The sequence below is a fragment of the Lytechinus variegatus genome, chromosome 9 (assembly GCF_018143015.1).
Source record: "Lytechinus variegatus isolate NC3 chromosome 9, Lvar_3.0, whole genome shotgun sequence".
In the NCBI taxonomy this organism is placed as follows: Eukaryota; Metazoa; Echinodermata; class Echinoidea; order Temnopleuroida; family Toxopneustidae; genus Lytechinus; species Lytechinus variegatus.
This window is the reverse complement of record NC_054748.1, coordinates 26,357,722-26,385,543: the sequence shown is the minus strand read 5'-3', so window position 1 is coordinate 26,385,543 and position 27,822 is coordinate 26,357,722. Positions and strand designations below refer to the sequence as shown.

The window sequence follows — 27,822 nt, the reverse complement described above, 5'->3', positions numbered from 1 at the left end:
TAGAGAGCGAGTTCGAGAGGATCAAACTTCAAAGCAAAGGAGGAATCGGGAGTTTTTCGAAAAGAAAACATCATTCATACTGTTGCTTCAAATTCGTCAGAAAATTGAGAGAATAGGGTGTTTTAAGGTGCGTACGGTATTAAGTTTGGAATTCACACCTGAATATGATACACAAATAAAGAACCTAGAATAAATACCAGCGACGGCTCCGCGCTCCTGCCCTGGGACTTAAGTTGGAGTTCGCCTCCTCCACGGCCATGGCTAACGCGGCGGCGGGGCCTCCGAAGGGCGGGCGAAAGAGCTTAGGCCTATGCTTAGCGAAAGGCGGCGGAGCTCAAGGGCCGGGTACGCGTATGTAGTGGTGCCGGGTGGGTATGGCCGATTGCACGAAAGGGTCTTGGCCGTTGGCGAGGGGCAGTCATTACCGGGGGGGGGGGGGGGGAGGGGCACTCAAATTAAACCTTACCTACCCAGTACGGCAAATACAGTGGAAGAATGCTAAATCAGGACAGCAGCAGTCGAGCTTCCAGTTCCAGGTAATTTGGGGTGTGCCTTACGCACGAAGTCGAAGCCTGCCCCCAAATTTTAATGGGGGTCTTTCATATCGCTTTTTGATGCACCAAATGACTTTTTTATGAGAAGCCTTTCTTTAGATAAATTCCCTGTAGCTGTAAACATATTTTATTCATTAATTGAACTTAAGTTTGAAGGGAACAAAATTAAATCTATTGAGTATTGTTTATAAAATGACATAATCCGGTAAATAATGTTAATTGTTTATACTACAGTAGAGGCGCACGGCCAATATGGGAGACTCTCCAATAGGGGAGACAATCTCCCACATTGGAGACTTGCTTTGCAAAAGGACAAAAGAAACAACACCAACAAAAGCATGATTTTTTCCACCCAAAATTTTGTCTCACTGAGGTCAGAAGCCCATTTGTTTTGTGTGTGATTGACAACAAAAATCCTTATCAAAACAAAAGTAGACGGTGAATTTTTAAAGTAGACGGTGAAAAGGGGTAATTTGTCATGAGGAATCTGCTTATCACATTTTTATTTGCCGCCAAGGTAATCCTTTTGCCGCAAATGTAAACAAAAGAAATTAGTCTCCAAAACTGGAGACTGTCTCCGAAATTGGATACCCAAATTCTTTACAAAAGTCTCTGATATTGGAGATATGTCGTAGGTCGCAATAGGTCACTTCCAAGAAGTACAAGGGGCACAACAGATTCATGTTCACTTGTCTTTATTTGTCCATCACAAGACAAAAATAAAAGAAAAAAAAAAAAAAAAGGAATCCAAAGAACCCTAAACTGATTTGTTTTCATTCATAAAAACCAGATGGATGCGATTCTTAGTCATGTTTAACAAAACAAGGAATCCAACAACCTCGCAACCCAGATGACACGTCCTATTGAAAACAAACTTTGCATAGCCAATCCCTAAAATTTCTTTAACTAAGAGGACGCCAAATCGAGCTTCAAATATCTTTATCTATAGAAGGAAATACTTTGGCTAAAACTCAACTTTCCACAATTCCCCCGCTCAAGATATAGTCGACCCGACTATAATATAGCACATAATTCAATTTAATATCAGGTCGACTTACACTACAATCAATGTTCAAAATCACAACAAAGATTAGAAAGTACCGGTATATGGTATCTATCTTCCAGTTCGCTGATTCAAATAAATTAATATCTACTCTCTGGATACTATTAAATCAAATATGTCTTTTCAATTTTCTTGATTATTCTCCAATCTTGATCAAATTTCTGCCTTATTACTTCAACCTATGAATGAAAAGAAAATTCTTTCACTGAACTTCTAACAGTAAATAGTCCACTTATTTCTTGGAATAATTGAAATAATAAAAACTAAACAATCCAGATTCAGCCAAATCACTTGATTAGCATATTCCAATACTTTTTTTTTTATTTCACTCATTCGACAGTAAACTAAACAAGGTTTAGGATGTAAATACTGACCTCTTCAAATTTCAATCCGAAAAGAAATTTGTATAAGATACGCATCTGTCACGAAGAACTGAAAGCAAGGAGTTATTTTGTCTTCTCATAAAGAATTGATCTCAAAATGTAGAATTTCAAACTTGTACTGAAAGTAAAATTCATAATCCCTAATGAAAAAAAATTAGGCTGAGAGTCAAATTGTATTTGATTTTTTTTTCTACTCTAAGGACTAAAGACTACAGTTAATTTATTGAATCCTGTCAAAATTGAATGAGAATTACTTTTAGCCAATTATGTGTGTTTTTAAGGATTAGATAATTTTTTCTTCCCTTTTTCACGAGAATAAGCAAAGAGGGCAAATCTGACTCAAAGAAACTAATATATACCAAGCAAGCCTTGCAAAAGAAATCCTATATGACACAGTCCAAATTTTCCTTTAGCAAAATTTGTCTTCCATATTCTTAAATGAAAAACTAAATCAGCTAGACACTTGAATCTCGAATACTTTTCACTAAATTAGGCTAGTTTGATAAAATCCATCTCTAACGGGATCAATTTCATGAAATAAATAATAAATCCCTGATCCAACATTTCTTGCAACATTTGTTTATCATCTATTTGTGCAGGGGGCAAACGTCGATATGGTAGCCTTATAGGAGGACCTTCTACAATTTTCATGAGGTACCACAATGCATTCTCCCAAATCAAATGAGCCCTCAGAAAAGGCATCCTTATGCTGAGCCAATAATTCAACAATCTTTTCTTCTTCAACCACTGACAAACCCTCCAATTTCACTCCTTTAGGAAGATCTACACCATCTCTACTACCTGCCTTGTTGGTATCCTCCTTAATACTGGGAGTCTGATCAGTAATAACATCGTGTCCTGACACCAACAGGCTACCCTCTTCCTGAAATTCTACATGGACTTCCTGCTTCCTACTCACTGCCTGAGCTTCTGCTACCGGCGTGTGAGGGGGGATTCGTACCTCATGCTCAGAACTATTCTGTACCAATAACTCCACTGAATCTCCCCTAATGCTTTGGGAGCCTTCCACTGTACAGAGTGTTGGATCAAACCTACTCAGCGTGTCCTTCACCAATACCTCATCTGTATCAAAAGCACTTGACTGAACCTTACAAACTACTCTTCGAACAGACAAGGGTGGAAGAACTTCCTCAGAGCTCACACTAATATGTGTAGAGCAACCAGCCAACTCATCTCCGCAGCCTTCTTTTGGTTTAAATGATTGAGATAAAACCGACTCCATCATCTTAAAAGGCAACTGACGAAGGATATTACAACCTAACAAGATGGGATGTTCGCATTGAGCAGAACGACCAACCTCATCATGAATCACAAGGAAGCTACCTACTAAATCCTGACCTTCAATAGTTATAGGGACTTCTACATATCCCTCAACAGGGACTTCAACTCCACCTACCCCTACTACGTTTACAAACAAACCATCATGCTGTTGTAGACCACAATCCAAATTTTGAAGCTGGGAATGAAATACCGATGAAGGAATTATGGAAGCCTCCGCCCCCGTATCAAACACACAACCAAGTTTAACATCTTTGAACCGGACCTTGCCTCGAGGACTGTGAGAGATCAACTTCTGGGTTAACACGCTACTCTTAGCATTACCTATACCACTAACTCTCACACTTGGACTATCCACTGGAACATTTGAGGAAATTGGACTATTAGATATTACCGCTTCTGGACAATTCTTGCTAACGTGTCCTCGACCTTTGCAATTGTAACACAAAGTTGGCTCAGTGCATCTGGGTCGAATGTGCCCTTTCTTTCCGCAGTTGTAACATACAACTTCATTTTGTGGAACTTTGGGAGTGGTCTTCATACTTTTAACCGAATCTGCTAAAACCGCCACCTGTCTACATAACTGATTCAAATGACCTCTTAGTTCACTAAGCTCATTAATGTCAACAACTGACTCCTTATCACATGAAACTACTCCTATCAAAGGGTCCTCCATCTTCACTTCTTTTACCCCGATCTTACGAATAGATTCTTGGTCTCTAAAGAGATCCAATGCCTCTGAACGCATGTCCATGAAAGGTTTGCTTTTCATGGCCAATTCAATCCTACGTAATTCTCGCCTCACCGATGCCTCTCTGGCACCCCTTACAAAGCCTTCCTTCAAAGAAGTATCACGTAATGCGTGTAATGCTTTCTTTTCATCTTCAGAGGGAGCTGCCTGCTCCATGCGAGAATAGTACCTCATCAAATTCCTACTAAAGTCCGCCAGTGACTCACCATCCTTCTGAACACAAGAGTGAAAACTAGCACTCAGGGTCTGAAGGGATTCTACAGGACAAAATTGGGATTTAAGAATCTGAACCAACTCGTCATAGTCTTCTCTGACAGAATCCGCTCTACAAAGAATCTCTTCTTTCGCTATCCCACCTAAATGATCCACTAAGGCCTGAGCTTTGGATTTTCCACTTAACTTATAACAATTACTATAGGCCTCAAACTCATCTAACCACTCCTTCAGGGATGGATCCCCAGGAGACCTAGGTGGACCCTTGAATTTCTGTAACTTCACTTTGGGTAATTGTGGAGTCTGTTGCACACTCAATCCTTTCAAAACACCAGTCAAAGTTTGCAACATCTCCGCCATTTTTTCTTCCGCCATCTTGAGCAATCTACTACCTTCAACTATGTAACTACTATCTTAATCTATCTCCAGGAAATCTAACTCCACAAGAAAAGATCCAGCCTATGCCTTCAACTATGTAACTACTATCTTAAGCTATCTCCAGGAAATCTAACTCCACAAGAAAAGATCCAGCCTATGCCATACTTAAATAAAGCCCTAGCAAAACTTATTCTTGCACCAGCCTCAATCACAGCTCTGAATCAATCTTCAAATACCTCATCCTATTTGTTTTTGTTTTTTTTTGTTTCATTGCTATCCAAGGTCAAACCCATTTCAAAGTATACCCAAAATAATCAAATTGGAACCTAGTAACTATTTGATTCTCAGCCTAACCTATTGGATTTTTCTTCTATTTAACATCCATCATTAAATTAGATTCAAGCAACTCCGCTTTCAGCCATCGTTACAAAGTGCTGTGAAAGAAATAGGAGAAAAATAAATTGTTATTACACAGCTTAAAACTACTCTTAACTACGGCTGGAATCTGGATCAAACATCTGTACCCTCAGTCAGCTATGTTCAGCTACACCGCCCGTTCTCAACATCTCTGGAACTCAAATCGGGTCTCAGGAACCTACGAATAAACATAATCATTAATCATACCCTGTCTTACCATATTCCTATTCTTTTATCAAAATAGGATCAGTTCAGTTCAGTTCAAAATCTGGAAACAAGTTAGTCCATCTCTGTCTTGAATATTACAGTCACTTCTCTCCACCGCTACCATCACTCCAACTGTCCAAAGCTGTTGTCACTCTGTCGACGCTGTCACTCTCTCTGAAGCCGTCATCGATGCAACCGTCAGACGCTCTCATCTCCCCAATCGTTTGATGCGTCGTCACTGTAACCATCTGGCACTCTTGTTGCTCTAACCACCTGACGCTGTTGTCGTCGCACCAACCGTCTGATGCCGTCGTCGCACCAACCGTCTAACGCAGTCGTCACACCAACCGTCTAACACCGTTGTCGCACCAACCGTCTAACACCTCCCTCGTTGAACCTGGGGTTGTCCCTCAGAATCGGCGCCTAATCCTGACCTATCCTGTCCATGACGCCATTTGTCGTAGGTCGCAATAGGTCACTTCCAAGAAGTACAAGGGGCACAACAGATTCATGTTCACTTGTCTTTATTTGTCCATCACAAGACAAAAATAAAAGAAAAAAAAAAAAAAAAGGAATCCAAAGAACCCTAAACTGATTTGTTTTCATTCATAAAAACCAGATGGATGCGATTCTTAGTCATGTTTAACAAAACAAGGAATCCAACAACCTCGCAACCCAGATGACACGTCCTATTGAAGACAAACTTTGCATAGCCAATCCCTAAAATTTCTTTAACTAAGAGGACGCCAAATCGAGCTTCAAATATCTTTATCTATAGAAGGAAATACTTTGGCTAAATATTGGAGACAGTCTCCAATATTGGCCGTGCGCCTCTACTGTACTAGAATAAACTTGTTAGAAGGCGCTTCACACAGCGCGTTTTAATAAATGGGTGGCATGAAAGACGATCCTTGCAAAGACATGTTCTTGCAATCGGCGCACTCTACTTAGTTTTTTTATTGTGGAAAGAATATTTGTTTTTGTCTCACCTGCGAAGCAAAGTGAGACTATAGGCGCCGCTTTTCCGACGGCAGCGGCGACGGCGGCGTCAACATCAAATCTTAACCTGAGGTTAAGTTTTTGAAATGACGTCATAACTTAGAAAGTATATGGACCTAGTTAATAAAACTTGGCCATAAGGTTAATCAAGTATTACTGAACATCCTATTAGAGTTTCATGTCACATGACCAAGGTCAAAGGTCATTTAGGGTCAATGAACTTAGACCATGTTGGAGGAATCAACATCGAAATCTTAACCTGAGGTTAAGTTTTTGAAATGTCATCATAACTTAGAAAATATATGGACCTAGTTCATGAAACTTGGACATAAGGTTAATCAAGTATCACTGAACATCCTGCATGAGTTTCACGTCACATGACCTTGATGTTCAGTGATACTTGATTAACCTTATGTCCAAGTTTCATGAACTAGGTCCATATATTTTCTAAGTTATGATGACATTTCAAAAACTTAACCTCAGGTTAAGATTTTGATGAACTTCGGCCGAATTGGGGATATCTGTTGAATTCCCATCATAACTTTGAAAGTTTATGGATCTGATTTATGAAACTTGGACATGATAGTAATCAAGCATCACTGAACATTTTGTGCAAGTTTCATGTCTCATGATTAAGGTCAAAGGTCATTTAGGGTCAATGAACTTTGGCCGAATCGGGGGTATCTGTTGAATTACCATCATTACTTTGAAAGTTTATTGGTCTAGTTCATTAAACTTGGACATTAGAGTAATCAAGTATCACTGAACATCCTGTGCGCGTTTCAGGTCACATACCAAGGTCAAAGGTCAATGAACTTTGGCCGAATTGGGTGTATCTGTTGAATTACCATCCTAACTTTGAATGTTTATGGATCTGATTCATGAAACTTGTACATAAGAGTAATCAAGTATCACTGAACATCCTGTTCGAGTTTCAGGTCACATGATCAAGGTCAAAGGTCATGTAAGGTCAATGAACTTTGGCCATGTTGGGGTTTTTTGTTGAATAACTATCATATCTCTGTAAGTTTATTGGTCTAGTTCATAAAAAGTGGACATAAGAGTAACCATGTATCGCTGAACATCTTGTGCGAGTTAGAGTAGTATTCAAAGTCAGCACTGCTGCTATATTGAACCGCGTGATGCAGGTGAGACGGCCAGAGGCATTCCACTTGTTGTAACTTACAGGTCTTCAATGAAATCAATGATGATCAGAACTGTGTGATCATTTTTAAATTCTTGGAAGGCTGACTCAAGTGAGATGTATTCAGTTTCAAAGATGTTCAAGTTGGCTCCGATGAGAGCTTTTCTTCTTTGCTGTATGCTCAAATGTGTGTTCACAGCCCAGCCTCCTAATATTATATTCATCGTTGCAGACGACCTGGTGGGTATAAAGATCAAGATGATTTTGTCCTAATAATATTATAATAAAAAAATGTCTCTTACTCTCTTTAGTCTGGTCAACTCAGAAAGAGGAAATGTTTATGAGCAACTACATGTGTCAAAGGTCAAGTCCACCTCAGAAAAATGTTGATTTGAATAAATAGAGAAAATCAAACTAGCAAAACACTGAATATTTCATCAAAATCAGATTTAAAGAAAGAAAGTTATGACATTTTAAAGTTTTGCTTATTTTTCACACAACAGTGATATTCACAACTCAAATGAGACAGTCGATGATGTCCCTCACTATTTCTTTTGTTTTTTTTGTGGTTTGAATTATACAATATTTCATTTTTTATAGATTTGACAATAAGGACCAACTTGACCGAATCATATAGTATTAAGAAATGCTCATTCCACATGTTCAGGGAGGAATTAATTTTTTTTCACTTGACAATGAGGAGAAAAATAGAATATTCCATATTTCTTATAATAAAATACAAAAGAAATAGTAAGTGGATGAAGTCATCAGTCTCCTCATTTGCATACCCACCGTCATGTGCATATAACTGTTTTGTGAAATTAAGAAAAACTTTAAAATGTCATAACTTTTGTATTTTACATCCGATTGTTATGAAAATTTCAATGTTATGCTTGTTGGATTTTTCTCTTTTTATTGAAATAAGCTTTTTGTTGGGGTGGACTTGTCCTTTAACACTTCTTATTATCCATACCAATATAAACCAGCTATAGGTCTTTGGTATTAGAAGGAGGAGGAGGGATAGAAGAAGAAGGGGGAGTTGAAGGAGAAGGAGGAGGAGAAGAAGAAAGAGAGAGTGGGGGGAAGAGGGAGGAGGAAAATTCATTTCATATCAATCTTACTATATTATATCCCAATGACTTAGGTATGTATTAAAGAAAGAAAATGAAATTAGAAGTAGTTTTGCTTTTGATGATGGAGGAAATGTGTGATTGACAATTATTTTACCTAGAAAGCACACATTTGGAAGTATGCAAAACCTGCCCCTATAAAGCAATTTTGTTGATTTGAAACATTTTAAGACTTTCATACTGTATAGCTCCTTATCCCTCTTTGGAACTTTGTAAAAGTTCTTTTATTATGCCTTATATGGCCTGTTCTGTTATATCAAATTTTAGATAGTTTCATTCCTATTGATTTCTTTGTGGTAAATCACAGTTGTTTCCACAAGATGTGTGGTTTACTTAATTTGTTTTTCTATTGCAGGGATGGAACGATGTTAGTTTTCATGGTTCATCGCAGATCCTGACTCCGCATCTTGATGCGTTGGCATTGGAGGGGGTCATGCTAACCAATTACTATGTGTCCCCGATTTGTACGCCAACTAGGAGTGCTATTATGTCAGGCAAACACCCGATACACACAGGTTTGTTAACATCTTCACAAAGTCACATAGTAAAGCGTGGAGCGTTGTGGCCCAGTGGATTATTAGTCTCCGGACTCGTGGGTTCGAATCCCAACCATGGCAAAGTTTTCTTCAGCAAGAAATTGATCCACAGTGTGCTGCACTCAACCCAGGTGAGGTAAATGGGTACCTGGCAGGAATTTATTCCTTGAAACGCAGCGCGCGTAACAGCTGCACTGCTAAAGCCAGGGTAATTATGCTGCATATACTGTAGAGATCTTAGAGACTTCTGACAAAGTAAGTATTAAGCGCTATATAAGCAAGTATAATTATTAAAGAAATATGCGCTATGGCTGGGAATTGAACTTGCATCCCTCTGTTGTAGAGATGAGAGGCAGAACCACTAGACCATGAGATTGCCGCCTAACCCACTCTGGTGCTGCTACTTGTGTGTGTACGCATAGTGATGAAATACATTTTGTCTGCTTTTAGCAGTATAAATACTAGGAGTAGGCTATAAATGATTTTTATTTTGCTTCAAGGAGTACTTTTTGTCTTTTCCTTTTACCTTATCTCAACATGAAATGACAATATCTTGGGGCCTGGGTCAGAGAAAAAAGTCTGTGCCGGCCAAAATCCAAGATGGCTGCCATTTCCCCAAAAAATCACATTTTGGGCATTTAAGGTAAAAGGAACACATAAAATCTGTTCCCTATGTAAAATGACCCCCAAAAATTATTTTGACCACTGTATAGCCCACATCGGTACATGGATGTATTCTTGTCATTTCAGGGCTGCAGTATAGCGTTATCATAGCAGACCAGCCGTACGGCCTCAGCACCAATGAGACCATAATGCCTCAGTATCTCCGGCCTTTGGGATACCGTACACATATGGTTGGTAAGGTAAGGAAATGAAATGTAGTGTTCTTCTTTTCAAGACTTTTGGATATAAATGGGCTATCACACCCCAGGTGGGGGGGACGTTACGAAGACTCGAGTGCGACTTCTTAGTGCCGATGCACCCATGATATCCAACATGCGTTCTCATTGAATGAATATGCAGTAGGACCTGTGGGAAGGATTTGACCAATGCAGTGATGGCTTATTTGCCACATGCAGCTAGGAATTCAAATAAAATTATCAGCCACACTTAAATTTTTGTGAAACACCCCCCACCTCCCCCCCTCGGATATTTTAACCAGCATATTTCAATCAACCCGATTTCTTGATAACAAGAATTGATTTTTGATTAATAGTTTAAATTGATTCTGTGATAAAAAGTTATTTGTTGTAATGTGTGATATCAAGAAATATTCAGATTAATGAGAGCATGGGTTGCCAATACTTACATGTAAGGGTGGTGATACATACAGCATTAGTCGAAAGTTGACTGAACCGGCATCGGAGGAGGCTTGACTTAGGTGTAACACCCCCGACGCCACCTTTAATTCAAAAGCCTGGCTGACGCTGACTCCGACTGATTTCACCTGACTGAGTCCACCTGTGTATGTGGTATGGAGGTGCCTTCATGCCACCTTTAGTCCGTCAATTGGTGTATGTATCACCCCCCAAGCGATTTTGGAACAAATCGCATCTTGCTCATTTTCTGAAAAAGTGAATAGAACATATCATTTTATTTGAGGTTAAAATTAATTGAAACAATACTAATATAACCATTTTGAAAGATTACAAGCCTTTATTTTAGAGTAAAGGCCAAATTAGTTTCAAATCGTAGGCAATCGTACGACTGGTATGACGTCATTACGACTAGGTATCAAAATTGCTTTTATTCTAAGAAGGATGATTGCACAGTCACAGATTTGAACACAGGTATTCGTACGATGATTTAGAACATTACACAGTAAGATATTCCAAGTCTCAGTATTAGCACCAAATTCTACTACATTTTATTCTGAATTCGGGTCGCAGACCAATCATAAGGTGTGCGGTCGCCTTTAAACTACACTCAGAGGTAAAAGTCCATGATGAATTCAGGGTATTGGGAGATGAACATGTACAATGTCAACAGGCCAAAAAAGTAAATATTTTCAAAGGCCTCTTTTCACAACGTACTACCTACATGTAAATCTGAAATATTGGATAAGCTTTAATATTGCAGTAAATGGGAATTTTCCAGGGCTCAAATCACCCCGAGCCCCCATGTAATTTTTTCCCTTGATGAGCATTTCATTATGATTCACCTCCTCACTACAGTACAATTTGTTTGTTGTGGGTTTGGGAAATAGTGGCATTTAGGGTTCTTCAGCAAGGACTATACACCCATCGAAAGAGGCTTTGAGTCGACATACGGATATTACCTCGGCCAGCAAGACTACTTCACCCATGAAGCCCAGGTAGAACAGGTAGAAGAGATACATGTACAATTTATCCTGCATGTATGATTTTTTATATTTTTTATTACACTGCAAAAAGGTAGGTGTTTTTCAGCATCAGCCCAGTATATTTATATGTCATCATCAGAGGAATTGAAGTTTTGTTTGAGGCAACACCGGGTTCAATTTCTTGAAGGTTTCCAGCCAAATCAAAGTAATTTCAAGGAAATAAGGAAAATAGGTAGCCATTTCATGGATGTAAAGCTGTGAAATTTGAATTTCAGCAACTTTTGGGGAAGTTTTTTTTTCATATGGTCAAATGGTTTTCAAAATAGGAGAATGTTTAAGCTTTTATTGGTTGTTTTGAATGGTGCTTAAGTGTTTTGACCCCTTGTGTTTACTGTGGTTTTTAAGCAGCATCAGATAGTATTAAAACTTAATGGCCCGAATTCACAAAGATGGTTTTGAAAACCAACGGTTGTGTCCATGGTTTATGCAGATTTCCTGTATAAATTACGCTTCATGTAGTGCGTATCGGGCCCATGTATAAAACATGTCCAATGCTGACGCGCGCATTTGTCACAGCTGAATTGACGCCCGTTACCACGCTTAGAAACGCTATTTGTTTGAAGAGTGGACTCATGAATAAAATAGCGTGGATAACCACGGCAACAGGCGTCAATTTGGCGCACTGTGACAAAAGCGCGCATCAACATTGGACATTTTTTAATATACGCGGTAAAATAAGCGTAATTTATACAGGAAATCTGCATAAACCATGGACTCAACCGTGGGTTGTTTGATTTTAAAATGGTGTTGTTTCAACACTTCTGTGTTGTGGCCATACACGATACTGGGCTGATGTTGATATTACTCCTTCTTTTTGCAGAGTGCCTTGAATGTACAGTCTTGAAAGGATGCTCAAGTCTGAAGTCGATATGAACTGAAATTCGAATTTGAATTTAAACTTTATTTTACCATCATCTTTAAACAAGCTCAACACACTGAAAATGTCATTTGATTTTGATGAAAAATAAAACAAGTTTTGTAGCATTGTTAGTATCACTGTATCAGTGAAACGGGTGCATTATCATTGTCATGAATATCATTAGCGGCGGAAGCCAAAAATTTCAGGAGGGGACAGCCAAAAAATTTAGACAAGCAAAAAAAAAAAAGGTTCTCAACCCAAAATTTTTAGGGGGGACGTAGCAAAATAAATTGACAAGCAAAAAAAAAAAAAAAAGGTCATAAACAACAAATTTAGGGGGGAGCGTCCCCCCCGCTTCCGCCGCCTATGATGAATATGCATGGATCACATGTTCATTACCATGAATATGCATCAAGTGAGGTAATGATATCTGTTTATTAATAGTTCATATTGATTTCAGCAACGAGCATCCCTTTTAGCCTGCATGCATATGTTTTGTTTCAATGTACACTAATAATCATATGAAATATTTTGTTCTCTCTCTCTCTCTCTCTCTCTCTATCGCTCATAAAAAAATACTAACAAATCTTTGGCGGTGCATGCACACAAATTTTCCTGGGCTTGCTTGGCTGTCTGTCTGCCTATACCTCAACACACCTAAACCACACCCTTGTCTAACCCACTCCTACCCCTCCTACCCCTATCCTACCCCATATCATGTTCTCTATGGGGGCGTGGCTTTTTAGTGGCATCTAGGGTTTTTCAAGGATAGTCTTACTCCCAGTCACCGTGGTTTTGAGTCGTATTACGGTTACTACGGCGGAATGCAGGACTACTTTACCCACGAGTCCACAGAGGTAATAACCCAAATTTTCTGTCATCCATATTTCCTTAAATACTCTTTGATATTATTTCGTCCTCTGTATTTTCTCAACATTGAACCTTAAAGAATGATCCTTTTCAGCTGCTGCATGAAAGCTGTCTCTATTTGACCCTTGCCCCTATTTCTATTTCTACTTGTACCCCATTCGTTTACTCTTTACTGTACATCTCTATCCTTTAATTAAAGGGGTGGTCCAGGCTGAAAGTATTGATAGCTTAATAAATAGAGTAGAATTCACTGAGCAAAATGCCGAAAATTTTGTCAGAATCGGACAACAAATAGCAAAGTTATTGAATTTTAAAGTTTAGTAATATTTTGTAAAAACAGTCATCATGAATATTCATTAGGTGGGCTGATGATGTCACATCTCCACTTGTTCTTTTGTATTTTATTATATGAAATTAGGTTTATTCAAAATTTTTCCTCCAAGAACTAGAAAATTGGATTGACAACTGATTTAGTGCATTAGATATTTATTGCTGCAACTTATTTCATCATAAGGGAGACATACTATTCACACAAGTATGAAATAATGAAAAAAATGTGATTTATGTAATAACATAAGAAAACGGAAAGTGGAGATGTGACATCATCAGCTGGCCTAATGAATCTTCATGACAACTGTTTTCACAAAATATTGCTAAACTTTAAACTTCAATAACTTTATTATTTGTTATCCGATTTTGATGAAATTTTCAGCGTTTTGCTCAGTGAATTCTACTCTGTGTATTAAGATATAAATATTTTCAGCCTGGACCACCCCTTTAAATTCAATGTCAATGTTTCTCAAAAATAAGAAACATATGTAAAATATAGAGACAGAGCATTGTCCCAAAAGATATAAAACATATTTATGACAATGAGGGGTCAATGAGCAAGTATCCTTTATAAGATATTTTTCCCAAATTCAAAACATAGAATTTACATTCTTAGTAAACATTAGTATTAAAAAGACATAACGTTGATGAAAAAAACAATTGTCAATTTGTTAGGGAGAGATTTGCTCCAGGGATGAGAGATTGAACACCAGGCTTTCAGATGTATCTTAGTTTCCTTTTGTTAATAATACATTATTTTAATGCTGGCAGCAATAGGCCTTCTTTGTAGCTTTTATTTGTTTATTGATCTCTGTGAGTAGCTGTTGGTTTGATAGATTGCATGAAATTTGCCACTCTTTATGCATGTGAAATAGATTACAGGTTTTAGAATAGATTTGTGAAATGAAGACAAGCTACTGACTGCTTCCCTGCTCCTTTCCAAGATGCACCCACCTGTCTTTCTTTCTTTTAGCTCTTTAATTAATTATGCATGTTTATTAATGAAATTGACCCACTCATATTCATCACTTTTCATTTAATACTCCATTTACTATCAATTGTCCTAATGCATAAATTACTTATTTGATTTTGTTTGTTTAATGTTTGCATGATATTGATTGCTAATCTACCGTCATTTGATTTCCGTCATGTTATAATTCAAAATGTATGTGTGCTTTTTCAATTTGAACTAAGTTTGCATTAGCTTTAGTTAAAGTGATATATATGGAGTAAAATAAAAAGGAGAAATATCTGATTAAATAAGGTGATACCCCCCCAAAAAAAAAAAATCAAGTAGGACTTTGTAGGTGTACATTATATTTGAAATTAAATTTGGAAAGATATCACTGATACAGACATAATTGCACTTACATTATGTATTAGAGACCAGCTCTTACTTAAAAAAGTTGTTTCTGATTTCCCTAAAGATCCACCATTATCCTCCAGCTGAATGACTTTTTGAAATAGTCTTGTAATACTAATGCTTTGACTTGTGTGATTTCAGTGTATTTGCAAGAACTGATCCTGCATTGCAGAGTGAAAACTTGTTATTATATGTTTAAATGCAAGATTACCAATTCAAGAATCTTGATGTTGAAACAACCTCAATTTATTTTCATTGTTTACTTCTTCCCTTGTCGCAGAGTGAAAACTTGGGATTATATGTTTAAATGCAAGATTACTATTTTAAGAATCTTGACGTTGAAACAACCTCATATTATTTTCATTGTTTCCTTCTTCCCTCGTCGCAGAGCAAAAACTTGGGATTATATGTTTAAATGCAAAATTACCATTTTAACAATCTTGATGTTGAAACAACCTTGATTTATTTTCATTGTTTCCTTCTGCCCTTGTTGCAGAGCAAAAACTTTTTATTATATTATTAAATGCAAGATTACCGTTTTAAGAATCTTCAAGTTGAAACAACCTCATTTTAATTTCATTGTTTCCTTCTTCCCTTGTTGCAGAGCGAAAACTTTTTATTATATGTTTGAATGCAAGATTACCGTTTTAAGAATCTTGAAGTTGAAACAACCTCATTTTATATTCAATGTTTCCTTCTTACCTCGCAGCATAAAGTGACTGGATTTGATTTCCATGTGAATGGGTCAGTCTACAAACCCGTTTTTGGCCAGTATTCTACCGAGATTTATACAGAAAGGACACAGGAGATCATTCGCAATCATAACCCGCAAGAGGTAATGCCTCGCTTAATGTTCGCAGCGATCAACCTATGATGGATTAGTCTCTGGCTTTAGGCAGTAGCGTACCTAGGATTTTCCACAGGGGGGCAAAATTGTCCGCAAAAATAATTGAAAAAAAAAGGTCTTCAACCACAAATGAAGGATTTCGTGCCAGAAAAAATTTGACAAGCAAAAAAAAGGTCCTCAACAGGATATAAAAGGTCATCTTGCAGCAGAAAAAAATTGATAAGCAAAAAAAATAGGTACGCTTGTGGCTTTATGCGCCATTGGAGGTGGCTACAAGCTACAACTATTAAGCATTTTGATTAAAATATCATCACAATATAATTTCCTCTAATAATAACCCTGTTCAGTAGTCGACGATTAAATGTTGATTTTCAATGGTTGGTGCATCAACTACCGAGTAGGCCTGGTGGGTGTTTCATAAAGCTGTTCGTAAGATACCAATGACTTTACGCGACTGGTGACCCCTTCTTGTGCTAGATGATACATCACTATGTCATTCATTTAGGAGATAAGAACATGTTTCAGTCGTTCGTAAAGTTGTGCGTATTCTTACAAGCAGCTTTATGAAACACCCACCTAGCAGGTGTTTCAAATAGCTGTTCGTAAGATACGAATGACTTTACGCACGACTGGTGATCCTTTCTTGTGCTATGTGATTTCCCTGTATAATTGAGTTATGACCTAAGAACATATTCCAGTCGTGCGTAAAGTTGTGCGTAACTTTACGAGCAGCTTTATAAAACACCCACCTGGGATGAATACCCTTTTGTCATTCAATTGTTTGCCTGGGTAAACAATGAAATAGTTTGAACAGTTGAGATTTCTGGATTATATTTATAAGAAATTACGAAGAATTGAATATTTACATGACCTGCCAGTGGTCACACTTAACGAGCAAGCTGACTCATTCGAGTGTCCCAGTACAGCGCCTATGACATGCAAATCGAGTTGACACAGCTGAACGATGCACGGTCGCCAGTGCGGCTGTCGTTGTGTCTTGAAATAGTTGCATTGTTGGAACTCATTAAACTTTAGAATAAATTTCATTTGCTGTCTTCCACTTTGTTGTCAAAGATTATAGCCGTGTACTTTTGATGATAAAAGTGTCAAATCAGTAACTAACATTTGTCGAACATATTCCGATTGTTTGTAAACTGAGATCAAATTCATTGATTGTTTTTACTCCAGGTTGGTTTTTCATAAAGCTGTTCGTAAGTTAAGAGCGACTGGTGAACATTTCTTACGCAGTAATTAACCACCAATAAACATTTAATGGTGAATATCATTTACCACAAGAAAGGATCACCAGTCATTCTTAAAGTCGCTCTTAACTGAATAAGAACAGCTTTATGATATGGCCCTCAGGCCTGCTACCGAGTGAGTGAAACAATATCAAAATGTAACAGTTTTTTATGCTTTTTTTTTAACCACTCAGTATTTTGGTCAGTCCTTTAAGTGTAACTTTGAAAGCCATTGTAGTATAAAAACCATTGTCTTATATTTCCCTTTTAGTCCTACATGTATATAGTGTACAATGTAGATACCCATAACTATATTTCATGTATCTATTATTCATTTTTGTAATTTTATCGATGACCTGTTCATATTTTTAAATTATCTTTCTATATTTTGTAGCCGCTGTATATCTACCTAGCCCATCAAGCGGTACACAGTGCAAATTACGATGGTCAGAGGTTGCAAGCTCCGCATAAGTACTACGAAAGATTCCCGAACATTAAAGATGAAAACAGGAGAAAATTTGCAGGTAATTTCTTTTGAGAATATCATGAAGGGTGACACGACATTTACTCCGGTCTTCATGGCCCGAATTCACAAAGGTGGTTTTGAGAACCCACGGTTGCATCCATGGTTTATGCAGATTTCCTGTATAAATTACGCTTAAAAACGTCCTCAGACCTGCCAACATTTGAAAATGGAAAAAAGGAGTCCACGAATCGCGCGGAAAGCCGAACTCCCAACGGCGGGGGGCAAGGCCCCGGCAGGAGTGCAAGGGGGCAGAGCCCCCTTGAAGCTGGAGGACATTTAGGAAATTTCACCTTAAAAACAAGCCTTCTGGAGCGCTTCTTGAGCTTTTTATGCCTTGTCCTTTCTCTGGAGCCTTTCATAAGTGGCTTTTTTGGCACCATGTATTACCTCTCTTGAGTAAGTACAAGTATGGCATAGTTTCTTTCTACTCTCCATAGCCAATTCATGTACCATCAGAGAACTTAATGTTCTTGTGCTCAGGCTTGCTCTCTGCTTAGTTTTGTTCTTTACCAGGATGGAAAATACTCTTTCACAGTCACTATTGCTATGAAAAATTAGCAGAACTGCTTTCATTGTTTTGCATAGGAGGGAGTACTTCTCTGTGTGCCTTGTGATATCCTTAATAGCTCCTATCTTGTGCCATTTCTCATCGATTCTGTCTGTATTTGAACTTGCAACAATTTCATCAACATCTTGATCTATTTGATAAAGATTAAATTCTTGTTCAAGTTTGTCCATATCTTTGTAAACGTCGCGAAACTTTTGAGTGTGCCCTTTTGCTTTTGGCATCATGGATCATTCACACAGTCATGACAGTTCACAGACTAAAAAAAAATACAGCAGGGGTCTAAAAGTTTGCAAGAATCGGCACTGAAACGGCAGACTTGTAAAATCCAAAGCATTTAGCTCACTAAGCACAAAGCACATATAAAAATATCATGAGAAGATATTAGTTTAAAATGTTACCGTTTCTAAACCCTCAGCTGGCGAAACAATCCATTTCCCACACGGTATTCCAGAACGGTAGTAGCGGAGGCACGCAAGCGCTGCGCTGCATCGTACCGTATGCATAGAGTTACATTCGCACTACACGCGCTATGAATCCTCGCGATCGCGGGCGAACTGTCCAATGTCAATACACACGATCGCTGTCGGATAAATAGCGCGCTGGCCGTGGCTTGTTGCGCTTCGTATATGCACACACGGAGCACAGGCCCATCACGCGTTCTTATCCATTGAACTCTGAACTCCACGTACGCGCGCGTAGTGCATGCGTTTAATTAACGTTACGCACGGTATATACTACCGTGCGTACGTACGTAAATGTAACATTGAGAGGACTCAGAGAGAGAGAAAGAGAGCCGTAGGCAGATGCAGACGGAAAGTGCGTCATTTCCCAAAAAAAGAAAATCATCTGAAATACAAAGAAAACGGAGTTCTCCGCTTTTGGGCCGCTATAAATTCTGAAAAACGGAGAAACTCCGGAAAACCCGGAGAAGTTGGCAGGCCTGCGTCCTATGCTGATGCACGCTTTTGTCATAGTGCACCAGATGCCTGTTACCATGGTTAGATATGCTATTTATTCATGAGTCCACTCTTCAAACACTGGACTCATGAATAAAATAGCGTATCTCACCACGGCAACAGGTGTCAATTTGGCGCACTGTGATAAAAGCGCGAATCAGTATGGGACGTTTTTTAATATATATGTACGCGGTAAAATAAGAGTAATTTATACAGGAAATCTGCATAAACTATGGACTCAACCGTGGGTTTTAAAAACCACCTTTCTGAATTTGGGCCAATATCTCAGACGGCATAGTGTTAGGGTTGTAATAGAGTTTTTGATTCAGACTAATGTAAAGATAAGGATTAGGATTTATTTAGTGTTGGAGCATAGATTTTATGTTTGGCTTGACGTGCGGATTGTCCATTGGAGTAATTGTCCTGGAACCGTCATGAAGTGATGACGTATGATTATCTGTATGATAATTACTATTGTCATCGTCGTCATTGTCATCACGATCATGATCATCATCACAACTACCATCATCAACATAATCCTTATCTTCATCTCCATCTTCTTAGTCTTCATCATGTAATTCGTGAATGCTTTAGGCTTTTTACAGGGATGATCCGTTTCCAGCGGGCAATGGGTTAAGCTGTTTAACGCTGAATTATGTAGTTTTCATATAGACTTTGTACAGGAATCACCCAGTTCTCTTAGGCAGTGGGTTAACCTGTTGACTACTAAATTCTCTGAATCCCATAGGCTTTGCACAGGGATCAACCAGTTCTCTTAGGCAGTGGGTTAACCTGTTGACTACTAAATTCTCTGAATCCCATAGGCTTTGTACAGGAATCACCCAGTTCTCTTAGGCAGTGGGTTAACCTGTTGACTACTAAATTCTCTGAATCCCATAGGCTTTGTACAGGGATCACCCAGTTCTCTTAGGCAGCGAGTTAACCTGTTGACTACTAAATTCTCTGAATCCCATAGGCTTTGTACAGGGATCAACCAGTTCTCTTAGGCAGTGGGTTAAACTGTTGACTACTAAATTCTATGAATCCCATAGGCTTTGTACAGGGATCACCCAGTTCTCTTAGGCAGTGGGTTAACCTGTTGACTACTAAATTCTATGAATCCCATAGGCTTTGTACAGGGATCACCCAGTTCTCTTAGGCAGTGGGTTAACCTGTTGACTGCTAAATTCTATGAATCCCATAGGCTTTGTACAGGGTTTCCAGAAGGCAATGGGGTAAGTCATTGACTACTGAATTCTGTAATTCATATGGTCATGTGCTGGTAACACCCAGTTCCAGTAGTCCATGAGTTAACCTGTTTACTACTGAAATCTGTAGTTTCTATGAACTTTTATAGGAACAGTATGGTTCCAGTAGGAAATGGGTTTTGTCCATGATTAATTTGTATCTCTTTTGTTGATGGAGCCTTTTCTAAAAATAAAAAAATATTTATGACAATTTTATGTTTTCTTTCTGTTGATAGCCATGGTCTCTGCCCTGGACGACTCTATTGGAAACATCACCCAGACATTAAAAGAGAGCACCCTCTACAACAACACCATTGTAGTTTTTACGACCGACAACGGAGGACCTGCCCACGGGTTCGACGCCAACTACGCCAACAACTGGCCGCTGCGAGGAGTGAAAGACACGACGTGGGAGGGTGGGCTTCGTGGTGCTGGATTCATATGGGGCGCCCTCATTGAGAAGCCAAAGAGAATGAGCGATGGGATGATGCATGTCTGTGATTGGGTTCCAACATTGTATGGCTTAGCAGGTGGGAATACCAGCAGTTTAGAGCATCTCGATGGCATAGATGTCTGGTCTATGCTCTCAAGGTGAGTGAGTTACTACTTGAATACAAACTCTTCTCGGAAATTGTGAACATTTCATATAACTCAGGAATTAATATATCCTAAATTTCATAGAGAACACCTTTTCTTTAGTAGTCCTCACCCCTTCAGTTATGAAAAATGATGAAATACAGTGGAAAACAAAACAAATTATGGACAGACCACCATTAAACATTTGTACTGTTTTTATGTTGGATGGACAAAGATCTAATTTGTTTTGGGGGTATCGAGAACAAAGGTCAAAGGTTGTTATTTGATATATCAACTTCAACGTTACCCATATAGGAGCAAAAATGGTGTGGATAGTTTTAAGAAAATTGAGGCAAGTGGTTAACCTAAGAAAGATGGGTATTTTGAGCTTGGAAAAATGGGGAGGGGGGGGGGACCTAATGGCCCTTCCCAAGATCTTGGATATTAACTTTCAGATTGCATTTAAATTTGTTTTACAAAGAATTCATTATGTATTCAATACAAGTTTAAAAGTCAAATTGAAATTATTACTTTTATTCCACTGAAATTCGTGACTATGATTTATAATAGAAATAACTTTACGAATTAAAATAATACTAAAATAAAATAACTTTACCCACTGTAGGCACTTCAGATCCAAAAACTGTTCTCCCAGCGGTGCCTTCTTAAAATGGTCATGTTATTGTTAAACTTATGTAAATGTTTTAAAAATGTAGATCTTTTAATATCAGATTAATTTTCGCATAGTTTGGAGTCTGATGTTGTGGGGAAAAAAAATCCCTGTTCAAGTTGTTATATTTTGTTTTATCATCATTATTATTATAATCAATTAGGGAACTCATTTCAATGAGGTATGAAATGGATGTATCTTATTTAACTGAAAGTGAATTGAAGGAACTGATTGGCTCTCTGTGCCTAGATTAATTCCTGGTCCCACGCCCGAGGTTGCTTTTGTTAACTTTTTGTTGTTTAATGTTTTGAAGTGTATTTTTATATTTTGAATATGTTGTGTATATTGAACATATATTGAATATGTTTTATATATATATATATATGTTTGTAAATTTGAAAATATTGTATTTTTTAATCTTTGTATGGGCATTTTTTTATATGAATAAAGAAGACTTTAAATTGAATTACAATATATTTATGCCTTATTGCAGAGGGGAGCCTTCACCTCGGAATGAGATCCTGCACAACATTGATCCTGTGCGGAATGTATCTGCAATCCGTATTGGGAATTATAAGTTGGTTCAAGGCCAGAATTACAACGGCAAGTGGTCTGACTGGTACCCGCCAGAAGGAGAGTCCACTGGTAAGAATCTTGTTTGTGATATTAAACGGCAATTTAAGAAACCTGGGGGTGTTTCACAAAGATTTAAGTATGACTTAGATTCGCACTTAAATGTTGACGTGTACATGATATGCAACACGCGATATTATTGATCAATACGCAGTAGTGCGCGTCCTCTTTGCATGATCTGACCAATGTGGTCATGCTATTTATACCGCACATAACTAGGAATTTAAGTGCAACTCTATGTCATACTTAAGTCCTTCTGCTGAAACACCCTCTGTTTGTAGGGTAAACTCATTGGCCCGTATTCTGAAGTCGGGTTTAATTCAAAGTCAGGTTTATAGCTGGGGTTTAATAACCAATTGTGACATAACTCACTATTAAACAGTAAAGATAAAATATTTCAGTTCATTTGACTCTCAAATCAGTCTCAATAGTCTAGGAAGTATGAATACGTTATTTGTCTCCACCACTGAAGATTCAGGAGAGAGCAGAGTACACATAAGAAACATACAATAAAATAAAAATTTTGACACTTGGCTTCCCATAATTTTGGCACAGAGTTAGACCATGGTCTAAATTAAACCCGACTTCAGGATACTGGCCATTGGGTAGTATTCTGATGGCCATAGTTAGGGAAACCTAGGTTAACTTAGACCACGCTGTTATGGAGTGCCAGCTGTCAGCACATCCACCAATTAAACATTATTTTTGTTCTGCTGAGAAAAGTTGTCAAAAAGTTAACGAAGTTGTGTAATGGAAAGAATATGAAAATACAAAGATATGAATCTCAATGAATTAATTGATACAGTTTTCAAGCTAATAAAATTTTCAAAATTTGTCTTGATAACAATCATGATAACAATACTACTACAACTACAACCAGTGGCGTAACTACGGGGGGGGGGGGGGGGCATGGGGGGGCACGTGCCCCCCCAATCGGCTGGCCAAAAAAAAAAAAAACGGGGAAAAGGAGAAAAAGAGGGAAAAGGGAAGAGAAACGTAGTGGTAAAAAGAAGAAATTATTGTTCATTATAGTTTTATATTATATTATGTTATGTAACATAAGAAGCATTTTTTTTTCACAACTTCATGAAACATTATTTGCTTACTTGTGTATTCATTGTTCCTGGTGCTCGCATAGACTGTTTAAAGAGATATATAAACCTGCTGTTTTCAAATCAATATACAACAAAATAATATATTTGCTCGCAATTAGAGTTATTATTGTTTTAAGTAGTGATATATTCTTCTTTTTCATGACTACTGAAAGTTATTGCCCTATTTTAAAGTCTTAATATAAAACATTTGATTTCCTGTCCGTGCTAACGTTCGCATTAGTGGATTGGTGAGATTTCTGCTCTTCATGAACTCCTAAATTCAGTCCGTAAAATGCAAATTTTTCTGATTTGAATATCAAAAATTTTAGCTCGCGCTTCGCGCTCGCATCAATTTTTAGCTCGCGCTTCGCGCTCGCATCATTTGGTTAGTGAAATACGTGGGGTCTTAGTGAATTCCTACAAACAAGCCTTACAATGCCCCTCTTCATGTCTGAATTTCCTAGATTTTCAGCTCGCGCTTCGCGCTCGCAGTACATTAGTGAGATGCGTATGATAATCATGATTACAATGACTTCAAAAAGTGCTCCATGTGTTTAGATGTAATTCTAACAAAATCAGCAAGCGCTTGGCACTCGCATTAGATGACTATGGTGAGATATGTATACTCTGACTTAATGGATTCCTAACCATAGTCCTTAAAATATCCATGTTTGGGGTCAATATAGCTGAAAATTTAGGAAATATAGACCTGAAGAGGGGCATTCTAAGGGTTGTTTGTAGGAATTCTCTAAGACCCTACGTATTTGACTAACAATGATGCGAGAGCGAAGCGCGAGCTGAAATTTTTTAATATACAAAAATTTCAACTCGCGCTTCGCTCTTAGAATGCCCCTCTTCAGGTCTATATTTCCTAAATTTTCAGCTCGCGCTTTTGCGCTTGCAGTATTTGATTAGTAAGATGCGTATGATAATCATGATTACATGACTACAAAAGGTGCTTCATGACTGTGTTTAGATGTAATTCTAACAAAATCAGCAAAGGATGGCACTAGCATTAGATGACTATGGTGAGATATTTATACTCTTAATGGATTCTAAAATATAATCCTTAAAATTTCCTTGTTTAGGGTCAGTATAAACAAAAATTTTAGCTCGCGCTTCGCGCTCGCAATGTTTGTTTAGCGAGACAGTTAAGTATCATGATTACAAAACAATTTGCTTATAATGTCAATTTTTAGCCCCCAATATCAAAAAATTTCAGCTCGCGCTTCGCGCTCGCATTATTTAATCAGTGAGATACATATCCATTCAATGGCACTGCATGTCCTTAAAATATCTCTATTAGGTCAGTATACCTGACAACTGAGCGCGCTTCGCGCGCTCCCTAAGTGACCCGAAATTTTTGCTGGTGCCCCCCCCAATGCCGTGACCCACGGTACGCCACTGACTACAACTACTACTACTACTACACAACTACTACTACTTCTATTACTCCTAACAACTACTACTATTACTACTACTACTACTGCTGCTGCTACTACTACTACTACTACTACTACTACTACTGCTGCTGCTACTAATAACAATAGTAATAAGAACAATAATGAAAATTATATTGATATTAAAAAGATTTATAATAATAATTATAATAATATACATTCTTTATTTTTGGACAAGTGTTGGTTGTTGGTTTGCAAGTGATGGGTCACATATTGTCTATTTTTCTTCCTGCTGCAGACAATTCCTCCGACTCTAATCCTGTTCCGAACGCCTTTGTTGTGAGCTGCCCACCCAAGCCGGATAATGCTTCCACGAACTGTGATCCATTTCAGAAGCCATGTCTCTACAACATCAACGAAGATCCCTGTGAATTTTATAACATAGCTGATGAGAACCAAGGCATGTTGTAATAATAAAAATAATAAGTTACATTTATACAGTGCATATCAAAAAAAAGTTTACACATTATATATTCGTAACATCCTGAAGATTTTTCCACATTTTAACATTGGTGGTACAGATCCATTTAAGCAAAAGACGATATAACTGTCGAAAAATATTTCCGCTTGAGTGAGCACCACTTACTTTGGAAAAGTTAGTGAAAAATGATTTGCGCAGAACTTTGAAATAGTTATGCGAATAAAAGTAGACCTTAATCATAAAGAACACATGGAATGTAGCTAGGAAAATTGATTTGATGATATCTTTTCCTTTTTTTAACTTGTTTCCTTGCCCAAAACACTTGGCAGAGTGCATTGCGCCCCACCCCCACATACCGAGGTCATCGTGACAATATTTGCTTTACAGTGAGCTGTGATTTACATGAAATGGCTTAGGCTTCATTTTCATTTTGTTAATCGTTGTCAAGCTTGGGAAAAGTGTGGAGAAACAAGTGTTAAATGAAAAATGAAATGTAAACCCACTACAAATGATACACACGTAGTGAAAAAATGCTGGAGATGTCTGATATAAACTTTTGTTCAGATTCAGTTCTGTCCTCAGATCCAGCTGGCACAAAAAAGGGTAAAGTTTGTGCTTCCTAAGTGTTGAAATTTCAATTTGGGTGGCAAAGTTGTTACAAAATGCTTGAATTATCTGTTTTATTTCAATTGACTAAAAGTGCGAGGGAAATGTTTGAAAAATGTTTCACAGGGTAAGTTTCCCCTTGACACAGTGTGAAAACAAGCATTTCTGCGCAAACATAATTTTGCGAGCTTTCCAAAAATGGACAGTGCTCACTCAAGTGTAACATTCTGTACAAAACTTTTACTTCTATTGAATAGTTGACACCCAAACCTAAGATTATAAGTGATAAAAATATCCACATGTATATTTTTCGATTCCCCTTTTTTTTTCAAAGCGTAAACTTTTTTTTGATACGCACTGTATAGTGCTTCATACTTTATTTTCTAAACGCTTTACATCGTTGTTATTATTATTACCCTGGTCAAAGGATCTGTCACTGTTCCACACATACCATCTCCGCTCCCTGGGGAGTATCCTGGCCATGCAACCGTTTATTGGTGCTCACATGCTTTGTGGAATCAATTAAATCTCTGTCAATCTATGTTTATATTTAAGTTGCTTTTCCCCAAGTCGAACAGTGCCCCGTCTTACAAAGAGTTACGTTTGATCCAATCAATCGTATTCTATGGAAATCCATCAATGTCAATTTTTTTTCTACAGGAACTTTGCACAATGTTCTTTGTAAAGAAAGGCAAACACAACAATGAATTTATGTAATTTACATCGTACACTGTATCTAGAAATATTTTGAACATTCATGCAATTTTAGATGTTGACGTTGCTGGCTATCCATAGTTGTGATTGATCGGATCAATCGCAACTCTTTGTAAGACGGGGCCCTGATCTCTTTGGTCCTATTGGATTCCTGCATTGTCAATGTTATAGTGATTTAAATATATAGGCCTACTTATACTTTTCTTTTTTTTTCACAGATATTGTTGAAATACTGATGATGAGGATTGAAGAGTACCGTAAAACGATGGTCCCTATTAGGAACAAGAAACCGGATCCACTGAGCAACCCCAAGTACCACGACAACTGCTGGGTTCCATGGAGAAACGATACGGACTCAACACCCGACCAAGGACTGAATTATAATATTTTACGCCAGGGTCCGTACAGTACTATTGCCAGAAGTCAAAAAGTGGTTATTAAAGGCATAGATTAGTAGTGGAGAGATGGGGCTTTTGAGACTTCACTAATTTGCCAGCTGGAAAGAAATTTAGTGCATTATGATCTTAGATTATTAATTATGGATATATTCAATTTATTTAACCCTAAGCTTCCCGGGGGGGGTGGGTCAAATTGACCCCCCTCAACTCCAGACAATTTTTTTACCGCGCTGCTCTCTTTCATCTTTTGAGACACCTTTTGTAGGGACAGTGATTTTCCACAATTGTAGAAAACTGACGAAATTCGCAGAATTTTTCGAAATGGAAAATCACAGCAAATGTATATTTTTCAACAGAAATTACTCCCAAATCAACAAAATATGAATATCAACTGGCCACAAAACACGATCTCACTTCGCATCAGTCGTCCACGCATCATGACTGCACTCATTTCCATTACCCAATCGTATCGAAAACATTCACAAGCGCAAGCTATCTGAGCGCGACCGAACATCTCTCAATGAATGTTGAATAAAGTAAGGAACACGGCCGTGTGTCTGCCTTCTACATTCCGACATAACACCACGATCGCGGTACTCCTCAAATTAAAATTGGTGGATAGGTGGAAGTCGTCGACTGCTCAAAATGATGTCCAAAAAGTCCCCAAATTATCGATAAAATCTCATTCAAACGTAGAATAATGCTAATAATGTGAAGGGTGAGGATGTATTCATGTTGATTATGCTTCTATGAATATTTTCTGTAGTCGTATATGTATCTCTTCGATATACAATAGATTTTAGAGCAATGTTAGTACAGTGGCAGATACAAAGTTTGATCAGTGCAAGCATTTTGACATCGCTACTCATTGCGTATTTATTTCCTATGTAAACGGAATTGTCACTTTTTCATGTACAGAAAATCAATGGGGATACAGAAATTCTGTCTTCAGACATGCTGAAACGGAATTAAAGATTTTCTGAAAAGGCGATATTTTTTAAATGGGA

The 27,822-nt window shown here is 37.9% G+C and overlaps 2 protein-coding genes across 4 annotated transcripts; one reads left to right on the top strand and one right to left on the bottom strand.

Annotated features, from left to right (window-relative positions):
- The first annotated feature begins 25 nt into the window (after positions 1–25).
- Positions 26–27,017, top strand: LOC121421570 (arylsulfatase I-like). 3 transcript variants are annotated; one of them, XM_041616317.1, is made up of 11 exons: positions 26–127; positions 7,453–7,648; positions 8,894–9,053; positions 9,825–9,937; positions 13,042–13,152; positions 15,568–15,693; positions 17,341–17,470; positions 20,480–20,834; positions 21,983–22,134; positions 24,915–25,076; positions 26,636–27,017. In XM_041616317.1, the coding sequence occupies exons 2-11, from the start codon at positions 7,526–7,528 to the stop codon at positions 26,869–26,871; spliced, it is 1,668 nt and encodes a 555-aa protein (XP_041472251.1). In that variant the 5' UTR covers positions 26–127; positions 7,453–7,525; the 3' UTR covers positions 26,872–27,017. The 3 variants fall into 3 exon arrangements, with proteins under 3 accessions (XP_041472251.1, XP_041472252.1, XP_041472250.1); XM_041616318.1 differs by lacking the exon at positions 13,042–13,152 and adding an exon at positions 11,281–11,388; XM_041616316.1 differs by lacking the exon at positions 13,042–13,152 and adding an exon at positions 11,281–11,397.
- On the bottom strand, positions 1,289–5,830 carry LOC121421569. Its single transcript, XM_041616315.1, has 2 exons — positions 4,729–5,830; positions 1,289–4,655 (listed from the first exon to the last, which is right to left on the bottom strand). The coding sequence occupies exon 2, from the start codon at positions 4,636–4,638 to the stop codon at positions 2,584–2,586; it is 2,055 nt and encodes a 684-aa protein (XP_041472249.1). The 5' UTR covers positions 4,639–4,655; positions 4,729–5,830; the 3' UTR covers positions 1,289–2,583.
- Positions 27,018–27,822: the final 805 nt, after the last annotated feature.

Coding starts and splice junctions, on each gene's coding strand:
- LOC121421569 (XM_041616315.1), bottom strand. CDS start 4,638: ATGGCGGAAGAAAAAATGGCGGAGATGTTGCAAACTTTGACTGGTGTT.
- LOC121421570 (XM_041616316.1), top strand. CDS start 7,526: ATGTATTCAGTTTCAAAGATGTTCAAGTTGGCTCCGATGAGAGCTTTT. Junction 9,938..11,280: donor GTACACATATGGTTGGTAAG/GTAAGGAAATGA, acceptor TTTGGGAAATAG/TGGCATTTAGGGTTCTTCAG. Junction 11,398..15,567: donor ATGAAGCCCAGGTAGAACAG/GTAGAAGAGATA, acceptor CTTACCTCGCAG/CATAAAGTGACTGGATTTGA.